Source organism: Vitis vinifera, chromosome 15, assembly GCF_030704535.1.
Source record: "Vitis vinifera cultivar Pinot Noir 40024 chromosome 15, ASM3070453v1".
Classification (NCBI taxonomy): domain Eukaryota; kingdom Viridiplantae; phylum Streptophyta; class Magnoliopsida; order Vitales; family Vitaceae; genus Vitis; species Vitis vinifera.
Genome location: NC_081819.1, coordinates 23,154,195 through 23,177,182, shown reverse-complemented (window position 1 = coordinate 23,177,182; position 22,988 = coordinate 23,154,195). Strand labels below are relative to the sequence as shown.

The 22,988-nt window shown below is 30.3% G+C and overlaps 1 protein-coding gene across 1 annotated transcript; it reads right to left on the bottom strand.

Moving 5' to 3' along the window:
- Window positions 1–15,089: 15,089 nt before the first annotated feature.
- LOC104881944 (UPF0481 protein At3g47200-like) lies at window positions 15,090–16,715 on the bottom strand. The gene has a single exon (XM_010663686.1). The coding sequence runs from the start codon at window positions 16,713–16,715 to the stop codon at window positions 15,090–15,092; it is 1,626 nt and encodes a 541-aa protein (XP_010661988.1).
- Window positions 16,716–22,988: the final 6,273 nt, after the last annotated feature.

Sequence of the window (22,988 nt, the reverse complement as noted above, 5' to 3'; positions counted from 1 at the left end):
TTTTTTTTTTTTTTTAAATTTATTTATAACTTTTTTAAAGCAAAAAAAATTGCAAAAATTAAAAAGACAATGACAGGGTGAAAGTCAATTCCAAGTCTCCAAGTCCTAATTAAAAAAATAAAAAATGAAGTTCGTAAAGGTGATTCCATGGTACCCATCTTTTAAATCTCATCCCATTCACACTACTTTTTATTTATTTATTTATAACTTTTCTAAAGCAAAAAAATTACAAAAATTAAAAAGACAATGACGGGTTGAATGAATAACAAAGCAACCACATGATTTTGTGATTTTATATAGAGCTTTGAATGCTTGATCTTACACTTTCGGCTGCATTTAATCACGTCAATGGCGAATTGCTTTTGTGGAGGCCCATCCCAACCTCCTCTTTAATAACTTGCCTGCATAGGCTGTAATCAAACCAAGCCTAACCACTACTATTTCTTTTGTCAATTTTGTTTTTCTTTTCATTTTCTCTTCTTTCAAAAGAATATATTTCCTCCATGTTTGAATAATTTCGGATATTTGAAGATATTCTTTTATTTACCTTTAAAAAAAAATTCACAATACTTTGAAAAGTATTGTGTTGATGTTGACAGAATTTTTAAATGTGATGCGTGGCGTTTAACTTCATTTCTAGAATTGAATATACCAAAAGAGAATTTACAAACATAAATAAGCAATCGTATTGAAATCCTAAAAATAACCCAAGAAAAATCCTACTTAAAACCACCCAAAAAAATTCTACTCATGTCAAATTCTTTTCCTTATCTTTCCCTAATTTTCTTAACATCCAAACGAGAAAAATTTAAAAACAAAAAACACTTGATGGAATTAAAAAACCACCTAGATCCCATTTGAATAATAGAATTGAGAAATGATTCCATAATCCAATTCCAAAAGAAAATTATATTTAAAAAAAAAACAAAAATAAAATAAAGGTTTCAATATGATAAAACAAACAAAAAAACAAATGGTTTCACTTTGTTTCATCTTGGATGAGAAACTACATATAGGAAAAAGTGAGAATAGAAAAAAGAAAATATAAAGAACAATTCTTCTCTGATGCCTTTCTTTTTAGTTCTCTCAATGGTCAAAAAATAAAAAAAAATAATATTTTTTTCTCTAAAAAAGAGATATTTATCAAATATATTTTTAATATTTTTTATTTTTAAAAACAAAAAATAGTTCTCAAAAAAGGCAACCAAACAAACCCTTAATCACTAAATATTTTCATGAATCATCTGTTTAAAGTTTAAACAGCTATACTTTCCTTTACTTCTTATCAAATAAAAAAAGGTCAATCCCACACCTCGAAGGCATAATAATAAAATAAAAAAAAAATAAAATTTGTAAAGGTGATATTGCAGGAATCTTTGAAATCCTATTCACATTACTTACTTATTTTTAAAGCAAAAATAATAATAATAATAATAATAATAATAATAATAAAATTAAAAAAAATTAAATGGACATTGATGGGTTGAATCATGAATGAACAAAGAATCCCATCTGTCCAAGAACCAGTGATAAAGCATCCACTTGATTTTCATTCTACATCATGATTCCATTTAGAGACTTTATGAATAAAGCTGACATAAAAGTACTCTCCTTTCTTCACTTTGATGAAAAGAAAAAAATTAAAGAAAAGATATCGATCGATGGGTACATTTTGACTTTTTGTTGGAAGAAGATTATTGCAAAGCGTTCAGCCTTTTGCAGAGAAGCTAAAGAAACCCATCTATTGATGTACATGCAATTGCTCGGAAACTGGAATTTAAGCATGACAAATCTTGTTTATGGTTGGAACAAGAAGAGAAGCTAAAAAATGGCAGACAGCAGTATTGCGTTTTTCTAAAGAGAAGTTGGGCAACTTGGTTGTACAAGAAGCTTATCCTTTTGGAGAAGTAGAAGGGCAGATAAGCCTGCTGCATTACGAATTGTATTTATTTCTGAAGTCATTAATATGTAACTAGTTGTAAATATAATTTATATAGAATTGATAGTTGATCATGGTTGATTGCATTGGAAACTTGTAAATTCTTTTTTAACAAACAATAAAATACGTGGGTTGATCTGTGTCACTGATTTTCTTTATATGCACCACTACTTTCAAATATTATTATCAAAGTTTAATATACTTTTTACCCTCTCAACCTAAAACATGTTTTGTTTATTGTCCTTTCAGGTTCAAAATTGAATACATTGCTCTCCAAACTTCATAAATACCAATACTTTGCCTTTTTTATTAGATTGTATTAGTTTTAATAGACAAAAATATCACATGCGTGACTGAATAAATAAGGGTAGATTTGTAAATTCAATCACCTAAAAACCCTAATAGAACTCTCCCTAATTCTTCATCTTCATCCTTCATTTGAAACCCTAACCTTCCAAGCTCTAAAAGCCTCAAATTCCAAATGCACACATTGAAAGCTAAGAGTTTGATTGAAGTGGATTTTACTAGTATTTTTTTTTTTTACACTGTTTTGCTTTAGTTTTTTCTTCTATAGCTAAGAAAATATAGAGGGAAATAGTGTTTTTCCTTTGTATTTTCTCCTTCGAGCTCGCTCTCTCGAATCTCACTTTTCAGATCCTCTTTGGCCTCCACTACCTCCATCGTTGGGAAATCAAACATTGCGACATCAAACCCTTGAACCTCCTAATCAATGCCAGGCGACAAGTGAAGATCGTCGACTTTGAAGTGAGTCAGATCTTGGTTGAGACCATAGATCCGTGTAACTCATCGATGGGTACTATCGCATACATGAATTCGGAGCGGATCAACACCAATCTCAACCACAACAAATACGAAGGCTATGTCGGCGACATTTGGAACATAAAACACGATGAGAATAAATATTTATGAACCAATGTTTTTTTATGAAACTCCAAGTTGTATAAAATAGGTTGGCACAAATTGACCATGAGCCCTACTTGAATATTCATGAGAGCTCCTAAGAATTTGTCTACGACCCCACCTACAATCTCATAGAAGGAAATCCATCAAGTATATTATACATTAAACATAACATTCACAAGGAATATGATATTTACTAAAAGTAAACACTCAACGTTTGTCAATGCAAAATACACTCTATCTACACAATAGGGATAGGCTCTAATACAATTAATATTGATACTGCAGCTCAAGTCAACAAGTGAATTGTTATTACTCATAAAAACCTATTTTACAAAATTTGCATTCTAATAAATTAGGTTACCACCACTCTTTACTTTTATACTAAGCATAGGTCTCATTCCCTTGGATGTTTCTTCCACTAGTTTCTTATTTAATGGTTTGATCAAAGATCGGCCAAATTAAACTCCTAACTCACAATTTCTTGGCATATTACCCATGTTTCAAGTAGCTACTACAAAATATGGTGCATTAGGCTTATATTCTTATTCTTCCCATTAAGTATTTTATCCCTAGTCTTAGCAATTGCAACGTGCCTATCACAATGCATGGCCATGGGCTAGACTAGTCTCGTCCATATAGGGATATCTATTAAGAGGTTTCTAGGCTACTCACCCTCAAAACTTACTTTTTCTAAAGCAATGAACTCAACCTCCACAGTGAACCAAGTAATGCAAGTTTGCTTGGTAAACTTCCAAAAAACTGCACGTCAACCATGGATGAAAACATATCCGTAAGTGGATTTCATATCATCTAAATTCAAGATCAAAATTGCATTACTAATTCCTAAAAGGACACTTAGAAATCCATTATAACACAGACCATAGCTAATGGTACCACTCAAATACTAAAAGACTTTACGAATAGCATAATTAACAATATTCCTCATTTGGTAGTTTAGTTACAAAATATGTTGCATAAACCTTTGACACTCTCAATTAGAGTTTACAAATATCTGAAAATATATTGCATTTGGCAGTTTAATTTAATTCAAAATAGAAAAATCTAATAAGCTACGCGGTGAGTAATTGGGTTGATATATATTGTACAGAACTGTAATGTATTAATCATACTGTTTAATAGTTTTGCAAATAATTTTATTTGATTTTCATAAATATACGTTACATGGTTAGGTGTATCAAAGAGAAGCCTCAATTCATACCTTGTCTGCTGCTTGCGCCACTAATTTGATCCATGTCCTGTCTTTGATTCTATCAATTGCAACACCTGAAGTGAAAGTTGGGTTTGTCAATACTAAAATACGAAAAACAAAGCTTTAAAAAACGTTTCAAACTTATTAGGTTGGCTGGCAGTGAAATAAACCAACCCCTCAATCAAATAGGGGTAAAAGAGAGAATAAGTATTTTTCATTTAACATAAAAAAAGGCACAAAAATCATTTTAATCTTCTGTGTAACTTTCATCCGTATCCTAAAAAGATGGGGCTAATTTCATTGGCACCATTAACATTTGGTATAAATATACTTAATCAATTTAAACTGTCTATTAGCATCCCTTCCAATTGGGAATTTATTTTTTTCAGAGATTTCTGGTATAAATATCTTAAATGAAAATGCAGTATTTATATATAAAATGTATTGATAAGGTTCTAGTTGACCAAATTCAAAACCTATGATGATTTAGCATATTTACATTAAATATGAAGGGCTAAAAAAAATAACCACTAAAAGATAATACATGATCGACAAAAGATATCACATTTAATAAAAAAAATACATAAAATCATGATTATTTTAAAATGTATAAAGTTTGTTTTTTCAAGTTTATTTTTTTCATAATTAGTGTTTTTTAGTAGTTTATAAAAATGAAAACCATTATTATTTTTAGATGTATAAGATTTGTTTTTGCCACATGTTTGTTTTTATCAAAAAATTGTTTTTTGGTATTTTTTAAAAATTACAACGTTTGATAAATTGTTCTTTAAAACATTTATCAAAAATTGAAAGAAAAAAAAGGAATAAAATTAATTGGATAATTTATTTTTAAATTTCATTTATTTTGATTTTGTAAAATCATTATAAATTCAATTGATATGATATTTGTTGAATTCAATTTAAGCATTATTAAAAAAGAAAATAGATATTTATTATCAGAAATCAATTTTAAATGAATAGTTTTTAGTACAATATAAATAATAATATTACAATAAAAGTAATAAACAATTACATTTTTCATTTAAAAAAAAAAAAACCATAGCACTTGAATATATATTAGAAAAATATGGATATTAATATCGTTTTAAAAGTACAATTGAGTTTTTGTGAAAAATAAATGATAATTATTTATAATAATAATAATTGAGAATACTTTACTTAAAATTAATTTAAAAATAAATAAAATTTAACTTTTTTAATATATAAATGATACAAAGTTTTTTATTACATGACAACATATTATAGGCTTGAACGAAAGACAACGTCCAGAAAATAGAAGGAATGAGAAGAAACTAGAATAGGAGAGGATATGAAAAAAGTAAAACACAAAAGTGGCAAAACTGGAAGTTCCATCCCACCTGTGAAATATGAATCACCAGCTCATTGCATGCAGGCTTCATAATTCCAATCGAGTAAGTAACAGGCTGCTGCCAGCTAGTCCATGCTGATATAATGATATCCAAAGGGAAGCATTTAAAAAGGAGCACTCGAGTCTTCTTCTTCCCTTTTTTTTTTTCTTCAGAAAGATTAATATTCTATTCATACACCTACTAATATACAGCAAGTGAAGCACATAAAATAGGCTAATGCGAGTCTCCTTGGTTTTGGGAAGGTTCATATGATACAGGTTCATGCCTAACACGAGCTTCTTAATTTACTTACTTTCATTACACATATCATAGATTTGATGCTTTTTTTCTTGGATTATTTGATCATCAATTCATTTCTGGGAGGTTCGATGATCAAATAATAAAATATTTTTTAAAAAACCCGGGCGAGGTTCGGGTATTGCCCGCCCTCGCCCCGTCCCAATTATATATAAAATTAAATTAAATTTAAAATTTAAGATTAATTTAATTTAATTTTTATTTTACTATTTTTAATATATAGATAATAATAAAATATTTTTAATAAAATAAATTATAAAAATATAATAATTTAATTATTTATAAAATATATTTATTTTAATATAATTAAAATTTTTCAAAGTAATTTAAAAAAAAATTCAAATTCAAATTCAAAAAAAAGTTAAATGGTCGTACCTGTCCGCTCCGTTTAACTTTTTAAATGGGATGGGTATGAGAATTGTTTCGAATAAACGGGACGGGGTTGGGACGCGGGTGACCTGGCTCGAACCCGCCCAGTTGTCATCCCTAGTAACATTGAACTATCATTTTTATATATAATTTGATATTATATTTATTTATACTCATATTAAAGATATATTATATTCATCTTAATACTTAATCATACAAGAATATACAGTGGGATTGAGTTAATTTCATTCTCCTAAGGTTTTGACTAATTATACCTGGTTTTCATAAATTTGAAATTTTATTATATACTTTATTTATTTTGAATGAGAATAAAGGTAAATGAAAATAAAAAATAAAAAGAAATAAAAAAGATATTTGATGAAATTTTAAATTTATAAGAATCAAATGTATTAGCAAAAATCTAAGGGAAGGTAAATGAAATTAAGTCTAATGGGCATTAAATGCTGAACAATATTTTTGTTTAAGACAATTTCCCATACCTTAACATGGTGCATGATAAGAAAAAACTAGATTATCCTTAGCCAAGGCACAAGGCAAAGAAACGTCTAAACCTGTGAGAGCAGTTCGAATAATAAATGAGATTATTGAAATGTCTCATCAACAAACGAAATTGGAACATGCGGTTGCAAATTAACTAGAAGTGGGAGAGTGATGCTCAAGAACTGGGGATTTTGAGGGAAAAAAAAAAAAGAAGAAAAAAAACTATTTTTTAATATTTATTAAAATATGATGCTTCAAAAACATTTCCAATTGGATTTTTTTATCCATTATTATAAATTTTAAAATATTTTTAAAATTATCATATTTTAATAAATATCTTTTAAAATTTATTTATTTTTTCTCAAAATCCCAAAAAGTGGGAAACATATGATTTAATTTAACTACTCAAATACGGTGAGTTTGCTAAAGAGATTAAATAGAAAACATAAATGGATGAATTTCTAATGTTTTAAATTGGATAAGAGAAATGGTAAAAGAAAGATGAATCAATAGTGAATAATTAAAAGGATGTCGGGTAAAACTTATTACTTAATTATTTAAGTTAATTTTAAGTTAATATTGATTTAAAACTTCCTTTTAAATTTAAATATTAAAATTATTGAATAAAATTAACTTAAAATTTATTTTAAATAATTAAATTAATATATTTATTCTCATTAATTTTAAATAATATTTGTTCATTAATTTGAACTTATATTTACTTTTATTCATCTTAAGTTACAAATGTATTTGAACTATCTGCAAAACTTTTGAACTATATTTCCATCACTTTTCCTAGTGCCTTTCCAAAGTTCATGTCTTTCTCCATTTTTTAATTCTTTTTTTCACTTTTACGTTATCATTGATTTTGTCTTACTTCTTCGAACGTTTATATCATCTAGTTTTGGAATCGAACAGGTTTGAGTAATTTAAAATGATAATGGTAATTCAGACTTAAGGAAGTAAGTTGTATGCGACTAGTACTGCATATTAATGAAAAAAACTATCAACCTAATATAATACATCATCGGGAATTAATATCCACATATAACAATTATTTCACCCACACTATCTTTATTTACTTTAATCAAAATTAATTGCTGGTACATGACAATGACCACACATTCATTTTTTAACTTCTAAGTACACAGTAAATGTCATCAACTGACTGCCTACTTTCTCTGATGTATGCACATACAATCACTTTTGGCAGTACATTAATGAGCTGAAATGAGGAACATTTCGTGTCTAAAAATTGGAGAAAGACTAAGCCCATTAACTTTTGGCTTGTACATCCGGGTTATGGTGTGGTTTGGGCCTGGCCTGTACATTTAAAAGCCCAATTTAGGTCAACTTCGCAAAGTTCCATGAGACCTAATTTTCACATCTCATTAAATTTGAAAAAAAAAACAAAAAAAGGAAAAAAGAGAAAAACAAAAATAAATAGTGTGATATGGGAACTTTTTTGATGCACGACTCAACTAACTAAAAGGAGGTAGGATATACGGACGAATAAATTCTTGTTACCTTCGTCGATCTCCTTCTGACACCTCGTCCTTTTTTATCATGTTTTTAAAATGTTTTGAGATATATCCCCATGTCAATATCAAAACCTCTATTTTTTTTTATAAAAATTTATCAACTTCTTATAAATGAGAATTGTTTAACATCCTTGTCTTTTGATTTGTTTTAAGGTTTAACTTGTTAATTAAAAGAAGCCAATACCTATTTAGAAGTAATACTCGTAAAATGTATTTAATTATGCTGCTTTTGTTGTTGGTACTTTTATAGGAAATATTTTTTTATATGGAGAATTAGTTAGTATTTTAAGGTAAGTTACTTTCTTAAGTTTGAATTAGTTAGTACTTTTATAGGAAAATACCTTGATGTGAGATTATCATTTTTGAATGCCCTACCACAAGTATGTTTTACATTATAAGTCCTTACTTGTAATTTCTTATCATCCCTTACTTGAGTTGCATAAACAACCCAAGGGGACCTAGTTGAACAAACTACCCTTACTCTGTCATTCTTATTTTTAATGAACTTCATGTTTTTACCAATTTTTATGGCATATTCCCTTATTGTAGCTCTAAACTCAACTACACTTTTGAATAGTAACACTACCCTAAACTTAGGATTTGTCATATCTGTATCACCCACAAATTAAGGGTGCCGAGGCTTGTCTCTATTAAATTCCTCTTTGCTATCACTAGCTAAACTCCTCGTATCATCATCACAAAGGTTTTTTTTTCATCCTCCACATCATTCATTGTTTTGCTTTCCTTCTCAACTCTTCCCTCGTTATCTTATTTGCCTCTTATCCTAACCCACTCTTCATTATCATCCACATAATTGTCATACAAGTCATCATTATCACTAACTAGATACTCATCATCATCAAAGTCACTTATCTCTAGATGAATCTCTCCTAACCTCTTCATATTATGATTTTATGTTATCTTCATGTTGAGGTGTTTGATCTACATCAAGTTCTAGTTCTACATTAGTCCTAGAGTCTTCAACTTCATAAACACTTTCACCAAGATGACTATAAACATTTGAAGACCCAATTTCACTTTAAGCAAGATATAAAACCTCTGTGTGCTTGACAAACACTTCGATTTTCTTATCCCTTGGACATGAGTTTCACATTTCTAAGACAATTTAATCTGCTAAGCACCATACCAATTCTCCATTCTTATTCGCATAGCAATACCCAATGCAATCTTTATATCTTAATCAAAACAACATATGATCCAACTCAATAAAAGACACTACATTTTTGTCACAATTATCAACATGATCCAATTTTCCACCCAAATAATCACTAATCTTAAGTACAAGTCTCATATTACGCCTTGTTAGCTCAAATATTCTCCTAATCAGGTTTTGATGATAACAAACCATGGTTAAGTTACTAATTGGTTTGAATTGTAAAGAACCTCAAGTATTAATTTGGAAATTAATCAAAGAACCTAATGGATACAAGATCGAGACTTTTGGAAGACTTTTAATCATAGGAAACAAATGTAAGATGAATGCATAGGTGCACTTAGGTGTTACATATCTTTTCATGCATCTTTAGAAAACTCGGTTTATTATTTAAAATTATAATTTCATTAAAACCCGAGTTTTATCAACTATACGTTAGGCAAAATGTTTCAAAATTAGCATATTAATTTATCTAAAAACCTTACCTAAGTGTTAGAAAAGAGAAAAACACAAAAGATAGGTTTTCAGGGTCAAAAGGTTGAACTAGTCAAGACACTGGCCAACTAGATCAACCGACCAAGGAACCGATCGATTGGTTGCCTTTGTCTGGTCGAGTTTCGGTCGAGAAGTGTTAAAAACACTCTCTCATCCAGTAGTCTTTCCTTCCCGATTGAGGTATTCTCATTCCCGGTCGACCTTTGGTCGAGGTCCGGTCGAGGCAACAATAACCTACCAAAGCATTAAATGTTCAAACGACTAGTGAACCGGTCGACCCCCAACTCGACTGGTTGAGGCTGCTTTTTATTTTTCTTGACTTTCGATGTTAGAAACCTATAAATTGAGAGCTCTACTTCATTTCTGACATAGAGAACTCTTGCATTCAATTGTCTACCCACTTGTTCTTGCCTTAAAAGCTCTCATTTCTTTCTTGGTGCATTAAGTCTTCACTTGCATATCTTTTAGTGTACCCTTGTGAGTCATCCTAGCTTTGATTTGTATTTGAGCCATTATTGAGCTAGGTTGAAAGAAGATCATTCTTGTAAATTGAGTGTTAGAGCCTTCAAGTGTGTTGAATCTTGAAGTGATTGTGTAAGAGCCTATTGGAGTCAAAATCCAAGTGTAAAGAAAATTAGAAGTTTGATTGAAGCTTCAAGTTAGTGGAACCCTCACTCGGTTAGGAACTTGAGGAAAGTGGACGTAGGTAAGGAAGTGTCAAACCACTATAAAATCTAAGTTTGAATTCTCTAACTCTATCTCATTATTTTTGCTTCTATTGTGCTTAAATTTGTAGTGTTGAAAAACTTTTTGAAAAACCCAATTCACCTCTCTATTAGGTGTTTTTCTTATTAGCCTTTATTTTCTCCCGCCTAAACCTCCTTTCATAATGTAGTTTGATGGTAAAATAGTCATTGTTGATTTGCAAACATATGACACAAAATTCATATTAGGTAAATCAATAGATGCAATGTTGATGAAAAGGAAATAATAATAATAAGATATGTCATAAGAAAGCTAAATTGATAGGAGATAAACACCTATGAAAAGGAAATTTCTCAATTATGAAAAGAAAACCCTAAACACCTAAATTTGTTCTCTTTTACGAAATTTCTCAACTATCAAAAGGAAACTCTAACCTTAATCACCTAAAATTTGTTCTCTTTCTCAATATTTTCTCAACTATCAAAAGGAAACTCTAACCTTAAACACATCATCACTCAAAATTTATTCTCTTCTCAAAATTTTCTTAGCTATCAAAGAAAAATTGAAGCAAAAAATTACAAGGAAAAGAAAAAAACTACCAATGAAATCCATATATTTAATCAAATTCTCAGCCCTTCAATGGTTGCATTGGGTTTTTGTGATTTTAGGGTTTTGGGAAGTTAGGGCTTTGGAGGAAGAAAAATAGAGATTGAAGAGTTTGGAGGAAGAACAAAAAAAAATTGAAAAGGATTTAAGGTTTTGAGTGTTTCAAATGACAATTTCATCTTTACTTATTAAGTCATGTGTAAAGCGCGTCATTTTTTGTTTAATAGATGTAACGTCATCCAACAAAAATGTGTAATGCTAATTTTTAAGAAGTTTGGAGGGAAAATTGTTGAATTTTGAATATGAGGGCACAAAATGTAAAACCCACGAAAAAGTTGAGAAGGTAAAGTGTGTTTAACCCAACATCATTAATATTTGATTGCTCTTAATTTATTTAAAATAAATATTATTTCTTAAATTAGGAAAATCAAATATCATTAATATTTGGTTATTCTTAATTTATGGAAATAATAACTAAGATGGATTAACTTATCATTCCACGCCATTCTTCGTCATTTGTCCTATTTTATTTTATTTCCTTAATCATGCCCCTCAAGATGGAGTGAGAATGAATATGGATCCCCAACTTGTCTTGAAACATAGTGAAGACATCCTTTGACAAGGACTTGATAAAAACATGCATATATATATATATAAGAATCGTAACACATAGAAAGAGTGGAGCCCTCTCAACCATTTTGATCATGACCCTATCATCTAAATAAAAATTGTTCATGCTCTAAGAACATTTTCTCTCCTCTTTTTTGGTTGTGAGTGATTCTTTATGTTCTTGAAGAGCTACTATAAATTGGCTAGAAAAGCATATAGGTGAAAAAAAAATTCATACCTTTATCTTGAACCATGAACAAATCGACGGACGTTTACATGGTCTAAAATTGGCTTTTGATTACAACAAGATTGTCATATATATATATTTGAAGTCTTTTAAAAGTTTTTCAGTAGATTTTTTTTTTCAACTATAACATAAAGCAATTGCTCTTTAAGAAAAGTTCATACCTCATATACCATGTCAACACCAAAGATCATGCTTAAAATATGTTCTTTCATGATTCCAAGAATTCGTGAAGTGATAAATTTGTCATTGTCGATCAATAATTGGTATTACAAGATAGAACTTTTGCTTCCTTTATCATCTTTAACTTTTTTCAATAGGTTTTTTTCACCTAAGAGATGTTGGAGAACACCGATGCCACAAACTAAAAGGATGACCATAATAGGAAATTTATGGTGTTTAGCTTGATTAAAATAAGCTAGAAATAACACTAATGAAAGTGTAAAACATTGATGAAAAGCTAGAACATTGAAGCCATGAATTAAGAGGATGATTTGATTTCACCACAATAGAAAATTTGTGGTGTTTAACTTGATTGAAATCAAACTAGAAAGAATATTGATGGAAGACTAAAACACTAGGCAATTTTTATTTTTGAAAATGAAGATATGGTTTGTGAGGGTAGGTTAAGTCTTTTATGACATTTGACCACTTTTTGAAAAAAAACTCAAATTCGAGCCTCCTATCCTAACTTTAATACCATGAAAAGTTTGAAAATTAGACAATGAAAATGATTTTCTTATTTTCTCTTTTCAGAAATTTATACAATGATGCATTGTGGATTATAGAAAGATAGAAATAATAAATATTCTAAAATTAAGAAAATAAATATTATTTTCTAAATTAAGAGAATAAAATATTCTTGATTGGTCTTGATTGATTTAAAATAAATATTATTTTCTAAATGAGGAGAATAAAATATTATTAATATCTTATTATTTTTTATTTATGGAAATATTAATGAAAATAGATTTCTATCATTCTATATTTTGCCATTCTGTGCCCTATGTCCTGTTTTGTTGTTTTGCTTAATAGAAACTACTAGTATTTGGTCCTTGTAAAAGGTTGGAAGCAAAAAAGAGTTTCAACAAAAGCAAAGAAAAAAAATCGTAGTAGATAACATGACATTGTTTTATCCGAGATTTTTCCACTTTTTGCAAACACTTTTCACTTCTAAATTCATCTTAAAAGTTTCCTAATTATTTTTATAACAAATATTTTCCAAAAGTTATAAGCCCTAAATATATTCAAAATAAACCTAATATTATTAAGTCAATGTAATGATTAACACTCAATTGTGTAGAAATTGTCTATTCTGAATCTAAAGGAGTCCGTACGGACTTATAATGTGTTTTTTATAATGACCTGCATCTAACCATGTAGATATTGTCGACTCTAGATTCAAAGGGGCTTTCACAACTTTAAAATGCATTTATAAGATTAAGAGGAATTTATATTTATATAGTGCTAGAAATTTTTTTCTCTATCCACTGTGGGACATCACAAACACTGTCTCCCTTCCCCATGCAAACACAACTTTTTTATTGTGTTACATGGAATTGCGAGGCTAAACAAGTAGACACCCTTCATAGGGCCAAACAAAATCCCACACAAGGGTAAAAGATTAGTTCTAGTATCATTTGTAATGACTCACACTCAACCATATACATATTGTTTGCTCGATCCCAATAAGGTTTTCACGACTTTAAAACACATTTATAAGGTTCAAAGGAACTTACATATATGTACTGTCAGAAACTTTCTCTTTTATCCAATATAGGACATCACAATCACCCCTCAATATAGGACATCACAATCACCCCTTATGTAAACACAACGTCCTTGTTGTATCCTATAAAATTGTGAGACCAAACAAACAAAATGACTCTCATGTGTCTTTTATAACAACTCATACTTAATCATGTAATTATTGTCTACTTTAAGTCAAAAAGGGTCATTATAACTTTAAAACATATTTACAAAGTTAAAAAGAGTTCATACTTCGTCATAAACTTTTTTTCTTATTCGATGTAGGACATCACAATCAAACTTTCCAAAATCATTTTTAAAATTGAAAACAAAAATAAAATTTTTTTTATAAAAAAAATTGATTAAATTACTAAACCCTTCTTCACCAAAAAATACTACTCTCTTGTTTGAGATTAAAAAGAGAATTTATATTTGCTTCCACCGAATAAATTTTCCACGCATTCATCCTATTTACGCAATCATCTAAGAAGATAAAAATCATATCAATACATCCATCCATTAATTATCTCCAATATAACTTAAATACCATTCCCCATTCTTCTATTCCACACCTTCTACCTTCTCCCCTCCTTTATTTTTGTTCAAAAAAATCCTCTTCTCGGAAGCTTCTTTGCGACAAAAAATGGTACTTGAGATAAGTTCATGGAAACTAATATCAATTTCTTTGATATATTTTGTACGAAATCCAAGAAAACTTTATGATAAATAAATTTCTAACAATAGTATTAATATTTTATTTTTTCTCAATTAAAAATGAATAAATGACTTACATCTATTAAATTATCTACATTCCAGTGAGGTTGTTCTCCACTCTTCACTTTGTTTTGTGTTGTGTTTTTTTTACAAGTTTTCATTACTCTATCTTACTTCTTCAAACACTTACCTCATACCGAACTGATGAATAATTTTAATTCGATCACAACCATTAAGATCTGAGGAAATAAGTTGTATCGGACTAAAACATCAATGAAATAAAATTCCCAACCTAATATAATACATTAATAGGGATCCAAACATAGAAAAAATAGTCCACACCCATATCAATTTTTAGTTACTTAAATCAAACATAATATTACTGATGCATACATAAGCACAAAATACACCAAAATAAGATCACACCACACATTCCTTCTTTACTTTTTTACACACGGAAAGGAAGGTAGAAAATAGGCTGAAATGGAAAAGAAACGAGACCAATGACTCTTTGCCTAATTTACTTTGCAACCATCAAAGAGTTATATGGAGTCCATGAATTTGGGCTAGGTAAAATGCAGAAGCACTCAATAGATAGCGAGAAAACAGGGCATGCATGCATCAATGAGGGAAGACTGAGAAGTAAGTCTGGACGGCAGTAAAGAAAAGGGCCAAAGCAGCACCAACCCAAGCAATGATAGTCCAGGGGCTACCGAAGTAGGTATCCAGGCATTGTGTCATCCACATTTTCAGTTTGCTGTTGTAGTGATTTTTAAGGTGCTTCCGAATTCTCACTCTCACATCTTTGTAAGCATGAAAGTTGGATTCCAAGTTGGCGGACACCGTGTTGAAGAATTGAGCCACTTCTTCGTGGGTTCCTAGATTGTTTTGGAGTATCCCGATGGACTGCAGCTCCTTAACGTCATCAGCATGATCAATGAGGGAATCAAGGAAGCGAAGGTAAGAGATGAAGTCATGGTCGACGTCTGAGCTCATTTCATAGGCTATCAAGTTCAAGAACATAGCCTTGGTTGAGTTATCAATGGTGATGGGAGGAATTCTCAGGCATGCGGTGATCCCATTTGAACGGAAAGAAATGTCCCTCAAGTGACGTGTAGGACTGCGCTTGATGCGGATTCCAGCGGCCATAAGCTCCTTCACATTTCTAAATGATGCCATAACCTGCTCCTTCACATCTCCAACTGATCCCGGACCCTTCTTGCCATTTTCAGCCTCCGAATGCGTTGCGCTAGAACGTTCATCGCCTAGGAAATTTCTTCGGTAGAGATCGAGGAGATGATGACAAAGCCTCGACTCTTTATCAGGTTTCGGCTTCGACTCTTCATCAGGTTTCATCTTCGAATCTACATCAGGTTTCATCTTCGACTCTACATCAGGTTTCGGCTCCGACTCTTCACCAGGTTTCAGCTTTGGTTTCCTGTTAATAATTTGGATGATTGCCAGGAACATGCGGCAGCAATAATTCTTCATTTTTGGCAGGAATGAGTACTCCTTCTCCTTTATACCAAAGAATTCTTGGAAGAATGACTCGTCGATCATGCCAAAGAATTCCTGGAATAGTACTGTCCAAGCTTTATTGGCCGATTCTGGGACCGCCATCTTCATCAGCTCCTGTAGTAATTGATAGGGAAGTTGGTTCTCCAGCAGCAACGCATCCTGGTGAAGAAGGCTTAGATCCTGATATCTGATATCGTAATCTTCATGGTCACCACCTAAGCAAACACATAAAATGTACCACAGTAAAGCACACCCGTCCACCAGCATCATCGCAGTGAATTCGTCTTCCTTATAGTTCTTTCTGGACTCCTGATAGTCATAACAACCTTTCAGCTCATCAATGCGATCTCTGATCATGTGGTAAATGTTATCGACTGACTGCTCGACTGAGTTCCCTTGTGACACAGTAATTTCTAGGATGTAGGCTTCTGCCAATTTAAGCTTGAGCGTTTCTCCATTCGCGAGGTGGGATTCGCCATGGTAGTAAGGACCCAAAGAAATGAGTTTTGGGGCATAGTAGTCTTCCTCCTTGACAGCTGATCGCAACTTCTTTGGAACCTTGGGACATTGTAGCTTTGGACTTGACGGTGATGATGGAGATCGGCGAAATTTGGATTTTAAGTCAGCCAAGGTTCTCGAATGATCACTGCCATCCGCAGATTTTTCAGACTGTTTAGTAGCTACTTCCTGCTGCTCCTCCACTGAAACCACCACCTCCTTCCCAGCCATTGTTAGTATGAGAATGAGATAGCTGGAGATAGTACTACTAGATATCTCTATACTTTCTTTTTTTTTTTCTTTTTTTTGTGTCAAAAGTTGACTTGAATCCCTTTTCTTTCCCCAAGTCATCAGGTCATTTTCTTTCTACGCATCAGTTTTCAATTTTTATCTTTGATTCAATGTAATTATTCGTTTTCACTTTTCAACATGTATTTTACATTCTTTCATATAATTTTATTAATTCATCTTATATCTTTTTCAAAATTTGAATGGGATGTGACATTGATTTGGTATATTTTCAGATTTTATAGCATCCGCGTGACTGATTCCATATCTAGATTTTATTTATTTTTATAAAGATTAAAAAAATCTTGGACTGATTGAATAATTTTTGTCTAGAACAAGATTATCTCCACCTTTTAATGAGTACTCAAAATTAAGCTAATCTTTCCACTACAAATTGACCTTACCATCACATCAGTGAACCAACTTGTCCAAAATGGCAGATGAGGGCCCATTCTTTTCACATGTGAACTAAAATAAATTCACCACCTACCATTACAGTAAAATAAATTGAAAGAAAAATATTTATTTTAGCCCAAAATAAATAAATATTTCTTTTCACATGCAACACTCATGGTTTGTAGATCTTGGTTATGAAACTAAAGGAAGTCAACAGGTATTTACTTCTTTTTATCCTAAAATATTTATTTTTATTTCCTTTTTAATATTTATGAAATGTAAAGAAAAATCAATTATAGAAGATATAAGAACATTTACGTGGAAACTACTCCTACAGTCTTTCAAAGATTATGTTGGAGATATAACAACATTTACTTGGAAATGACTCCCAGTCTTTTAAAGATTATGCAGGTGTAAAAATCACAAGGTCAAAATATGCAAAGTACAAATCCACTATTAAAACAAAAGGTATATAGATTTTCGATGTTATTCCTAAGTCTTACTCCTTAATACATATATTAGTTTTCACGTTTATAACGCAGCACCACACATGCACTCAGAGGACCACTTCAATGCCTAAAATGGATGTAGATGTCTCTCACAAACCCATGAATGAGAAAACAAACTTCTAATAGTTTAGAATGTGGAAAAACTAATACTCGGACTAATTTTTTTTTTCAAAGTTTGCATTAAAGAGAAAAAAAAAGAGGGGGATGACATCTAAAATTTCCCCCCAAAAAAAAAAACATTATTCAAAATATGAAAAAAACAATATTTTAGAATTTCACATAATTTTGGCTTAAGCATTTAAGTAGTCTAAGGAGTGCTTGAGCATTGGGATCGAAAAACACTCACCTTTTTCATAATTTTAAAATCAAAAGCCTATCCATTCCACACTATAACCAATCTCAATTAACATTTCTTGTACATCTTTACACTTGCCTGTATTATCTCGATTGATCACGTAGTAATTTTAAATCTTCAATAAAGAATAAAACATAGTAGCCTAGAAAAGTTTTAAGTTAGAATGAATTGAATAAAATTGTAAATCTAAACAAGTAGTCTAATGCACTAATTAACAATCTCTTCTCTTTGCCAATTTTGTGCAAAATATAGATTAAATAAACCCTAAATACTTTAAAAAATAAGTTTACAAATCTGTCAGTGACACTTGTCTAAACCAAACATCCTCAAATGTGTAAACTGCAGTGACCAAACAACATCCAATGACGAATAATCCTGTGATCTGCACACATAGGCCCAACAAATAGCAAGTCATTATTGTCAAATCTTTTGATTTAATTTAAATAAAAATTTATGGTAAGATACTTTGTTAATAAATAGGTCCTTATAATTTTTATAAGATTCTAATACATTATATATATATCATAGTTTAATAGTTTTCTCAACAATTTTATTTGATTTTGATGAATATACCATTTCTCACATCCACGTTTATTCAAAACTTCTAGTACCTTATTTATGTTTTTGGTTACATTCAATACTTTTAAAAAATTAATTTTACTCACATCCCTTAATATATAGGTTAACTATACTTAACCACTATTAATTTAAAATTTAATCAACTCTCTCTCTTATTTTTTTTATTTGTTATTTTTCACCTTTTTTATTCTTCTTATTTATTGTTTTCACTTACCTCTCACTTGTCTATATAATTTGAATTGGTATTACATTAATTTTAGGTCTTCATAGGTGTTTTTTTTTCCTACCTGGTCACATATAAAGCTTTGAGTTTCCAACAAAATGTTACTTGAATTATATTAATAATAATAATAATTCATAACCTACCAGTAAAGTAAAACAAATTATGCAACACCTATTATTTCAAAATAAAAATTAAAGTATTATATTATGAAAATTTTAATTTAATTCAAATGAAAAAAAAAATAGAAATTATGATAGGCTACGTTGTGAGTGACTGGGTTCATCTGGCTTGTTTATATTTATAATGTAATAAATCGTAGTGTTCAATGGTTTCGCAAACAATTATGTAGTAAATGTTTGATTTTGATAAATATACGTTATCTTAAATGGGTGGTTATAGAGGTGTAGAAAAAAAGAAGCCTCTATGAATACCTGTCCCATCTTTGATTGTATCAATTGCAACGCCTGATGGAGAGTTGGGTGTGTCATGATTGAAAGACGAAAAACAAAGCATTAAAGAGTGTTTCAAACTTGTCAGATTAGTTGGCAAATGGAGTAAAACAAATTACTCCATGTCCTGTCCTTGATTCTATCAATTACAACGCCTGCTGTGAGAGTTAGTTGTGTCATTAATGAAAGACTTAAAGAGCAGTTCAGACTTGTCAGGTTGGCTGGCAGATGGAGAGGGCTCTCCATGAGAGTGAAATAAAACAAACCCTCAATCAGAGAGGGGGCAAAAAGGGAAAAAGCATGTTTCATTTGAAAAAAAAAAAACCCATCAAAATAGCAACAGTCCAAAAATCATTTTTAATTTTATGCGTATCTTTTATCTACATCAGTAAGGGATAACACCTGAATGGTAAAAAATAGCACATTTTGTGTGAACATGTTTTTTTTTTTTTTTTTTTTTAAATATATATATATATTTTTAACATTTTATAAAAATAAGAGTGTTAGATAAATTGTTTTTAAAAATAATTAGAAAAAAAAAGTTTATTTGAATAAATTGGTTTTATTTTTTTTTTCCATTTTTATTTTGTAAAAATATTATAAATTCAATTTATACCATATTAATTAGATTTAATTTAAGTTTGATTAAAAATGAAAATATTTTTTGTTATCACAAATAAATAAAACAAAATAATGTCTAGTAAAATATGAATAGTAATATTATAACAAAGTCATAAAATTATATTTTTCATAAAAAAAATATTTTAATATATATTATAAAAATATGGATATTAATATTTTTATAAAAGTATAATTTATTTATTTTAAAAAAAATAATTTTTTTAAAATAATAATAATTAATAATATTTGATATAAAATTAATTTAAAAATAAATAAATTTTAACTTTTATAACATACAAATAATCCGAGTTTTTCATTACATGCAAGGAAAATTTTATGAATTATTACATCAAATTTAAAATTTTTTGAAAATAATCTTTAAGAAAATTATGCAAGTGTTTTAAAAAAGAACAAAAAAGAACTTGCATTATAGGTCCACTGCGCATGCCTTTGTGAAGGACAAGGCTGAAAAGCCGTATTTCATATTTTAATTCTTAAATGGAATTTTATTCCTAAAAAGTAAAAACAGATAAAGCATATTCTTAAGAATATTGTCAAATAAGTTGAATTTTATTCCTAAGAACAAGTAAAATATATTTTCAGAACCATTCTTAAATATTTTTAACAACATTATTTTAGAATGTTGTCAAATAAGTGTTGCATGACCTGAATTGCTCCATCGGTTGTCAAAAGAAACTCCCCCCACAAATATTTACAAATCGGTACTTACAAGCATTAGTCAAATTTCCATCGGACAAAATGTTGTTTTGTTCATATTAACTAAAATAAACCACTTCTCAACAAATTTCTTTTTCTTTTGCAGAATTTTCTTTTTGGAATATTATGTGCCTTAAATAACATATTATTAGAGATATTGGGCTTATTCTGAGATTATTTTAGAAAAATTCGACAATGAGATTGATTATATTTCTAGAGCATTATAATTTTTGGCTTAGTAACTATAGTTTAAGAATGATTTAATTAAAAATGGTATGAGATAAAAAAAATTGCCGACCTAACATATATATATAATACATTAACAGGAATATAAACATAGAAAAAAAATATTCCACCTATATCTATCTTTATTTACGTACTTAAATCAAACATAATACTGCTGATGATGCATATACAAGCATAGCACATGCTTGCGATAGCACATAATACACCAAACTAAGGTCACACTACATAGTCATTCTTTACTTAATTTAAGCACGGAAAGCAATGTAGAAAATAGGCTGAAACCAAAAACACAAAAGAGGTAAGGTCAAAAGCGCATGAAGCCAATGAGTCTTTGCTTAATTTACATGGACTAGGTAAAATGCAGATAGCGAGAAAAACAAGGAAATTTGGAGTGGATACTACCTTAATTGAGATGGTGATAGTTGAAAACAGGACAGGCATGCATCAATGAGGGAAGACTGAGAAGTAAGTCTGGACGAAAGTAAGGAATAGGGCCAAAGCTGCACCAACCCAAGCTATGATTGTCCAGGGGCTACCGAAATAGGTGTCCAGGCATTGTGTCATCCACATCGTCAGTTTGCTGTTATAGTGACTCTGAAGGTGCTTCCGAATTTTCACTCTCACGTCTTTGTAAGCATGAAAGTTGGATTCCAAGTTGGCGGACACGGTGTTGAAGAATTGAGCCACTTCTTCGTGGGTTCCTAGATTGTTTTGGTATCCCGATGGACTGCAGCTCCTTAACGTCATCAGCATGATCAATGAGGGAATCAAGGAAGCGAAGGTAAGAGATGAAGTCATGGTCGACGTCTGAGCTCATTTCATAGGCTATCAAGTTCAAGAACATAGCCTTGGTTGAGTTATCAATGGTGATGGGAGGAATTCTCAGGCATGCGGTGATCCCATTTGAACGGAAAGAAATGTCCCTCAAGTGACGTGTAGGATTGCGCTTGATGCGGATTCCAGCGTCCATCAGCTCCTTCACATTTCTAAATGATGCCATAACCTCCTTCACATCTCTAACTGATGCTCTACCCAGCCTCCGGCCAATTTCAGTTTCCGATGACGAAGGACCTTCCAAATTTTCATTTTCTGATATCTGATATTGAAATCTTCATGGCCATAACCTAAGCAAACGCATAAAATGTAACAGAGTAAAGCACACCCGTCCACCAGCATCATGATGGTTAATTCGTCATCCTTATATTTCTTTGTGGACTCCGCATTATAACAGCCCCTCAGCTCACTAATGCTTTCGCTAATTGTGTGGTAAATTTCATCCACTCTTGGCACACATTCTTGGATGTAGGCTTCTGCCAATTTAAGCTTGAGCGTTTCTCCATCCTTGAGGTGGGCTTGCCATGGTGGTAAGGACCCAAAGAAATGAGTTTTGGCGCATAGTAGTAGTCTTCACCCTTGACATCTTGAGATGATGAAACAAATTTGATTTTTTTTTTTTTTTGTCAAATTAATTAACTTTAACTTGTATGATCTTTTTCTTTTCCCCTTAGTCGGGTGTAACACTGTAGGTGTCCAGCAAATAGTTAATTGAATTATATTACGAATAATAATAATAATAATAATTCAATAACAGTTATTTGTAATTGAAAGAGATGATTTATCGAGATTTTTTTTTTTATTTTAAGCATACAAAGAGATACACGTTTGATTGAAATTGACCCTGATTTCCCGCCACTCCACAACCTCCAGCATTGCTGGGGATTCCCAAGAAAGATTCAATCTAGTTCCATGCTTTTATTTTAAAAATAAATTAAAACTAAAAAATTATGCTAATTATTATAAAATTTTTGTGGGACTAAACTGGTTCAGAATACTTGTAATTAGGGAATGAATATGTGTACGTGATCAAAACTTGATTCATTTATTGCATATTTTGAAAAATAAATTATACTTATTTTCATAATTCAGTTTAAATAAGATATTATTAACTATTATCATTTTCTAAAAAAATTTATTTGTTTTTAACAAAAAAAAATATAATTTATAACTTTACTAAAATATTAATATTCATATTTTATAATTTTTATTAAAATATTACCATTCCTCCCTAAAAGCATAAGGTTTGTTAGAGAATACTTTTCAAAATAGTTATAAAAAGATGGT

What these genes read in the sequence shown, in the direction of transcription:
- LOC104881944 (XM_010663686.1), bottom strand. Translation starts at nt 16,715, where the DNA reads ATGGCTGGGAAGGAGGTGGTGGTTTCAGTGGAGGAGCAGCAGGAAGTA.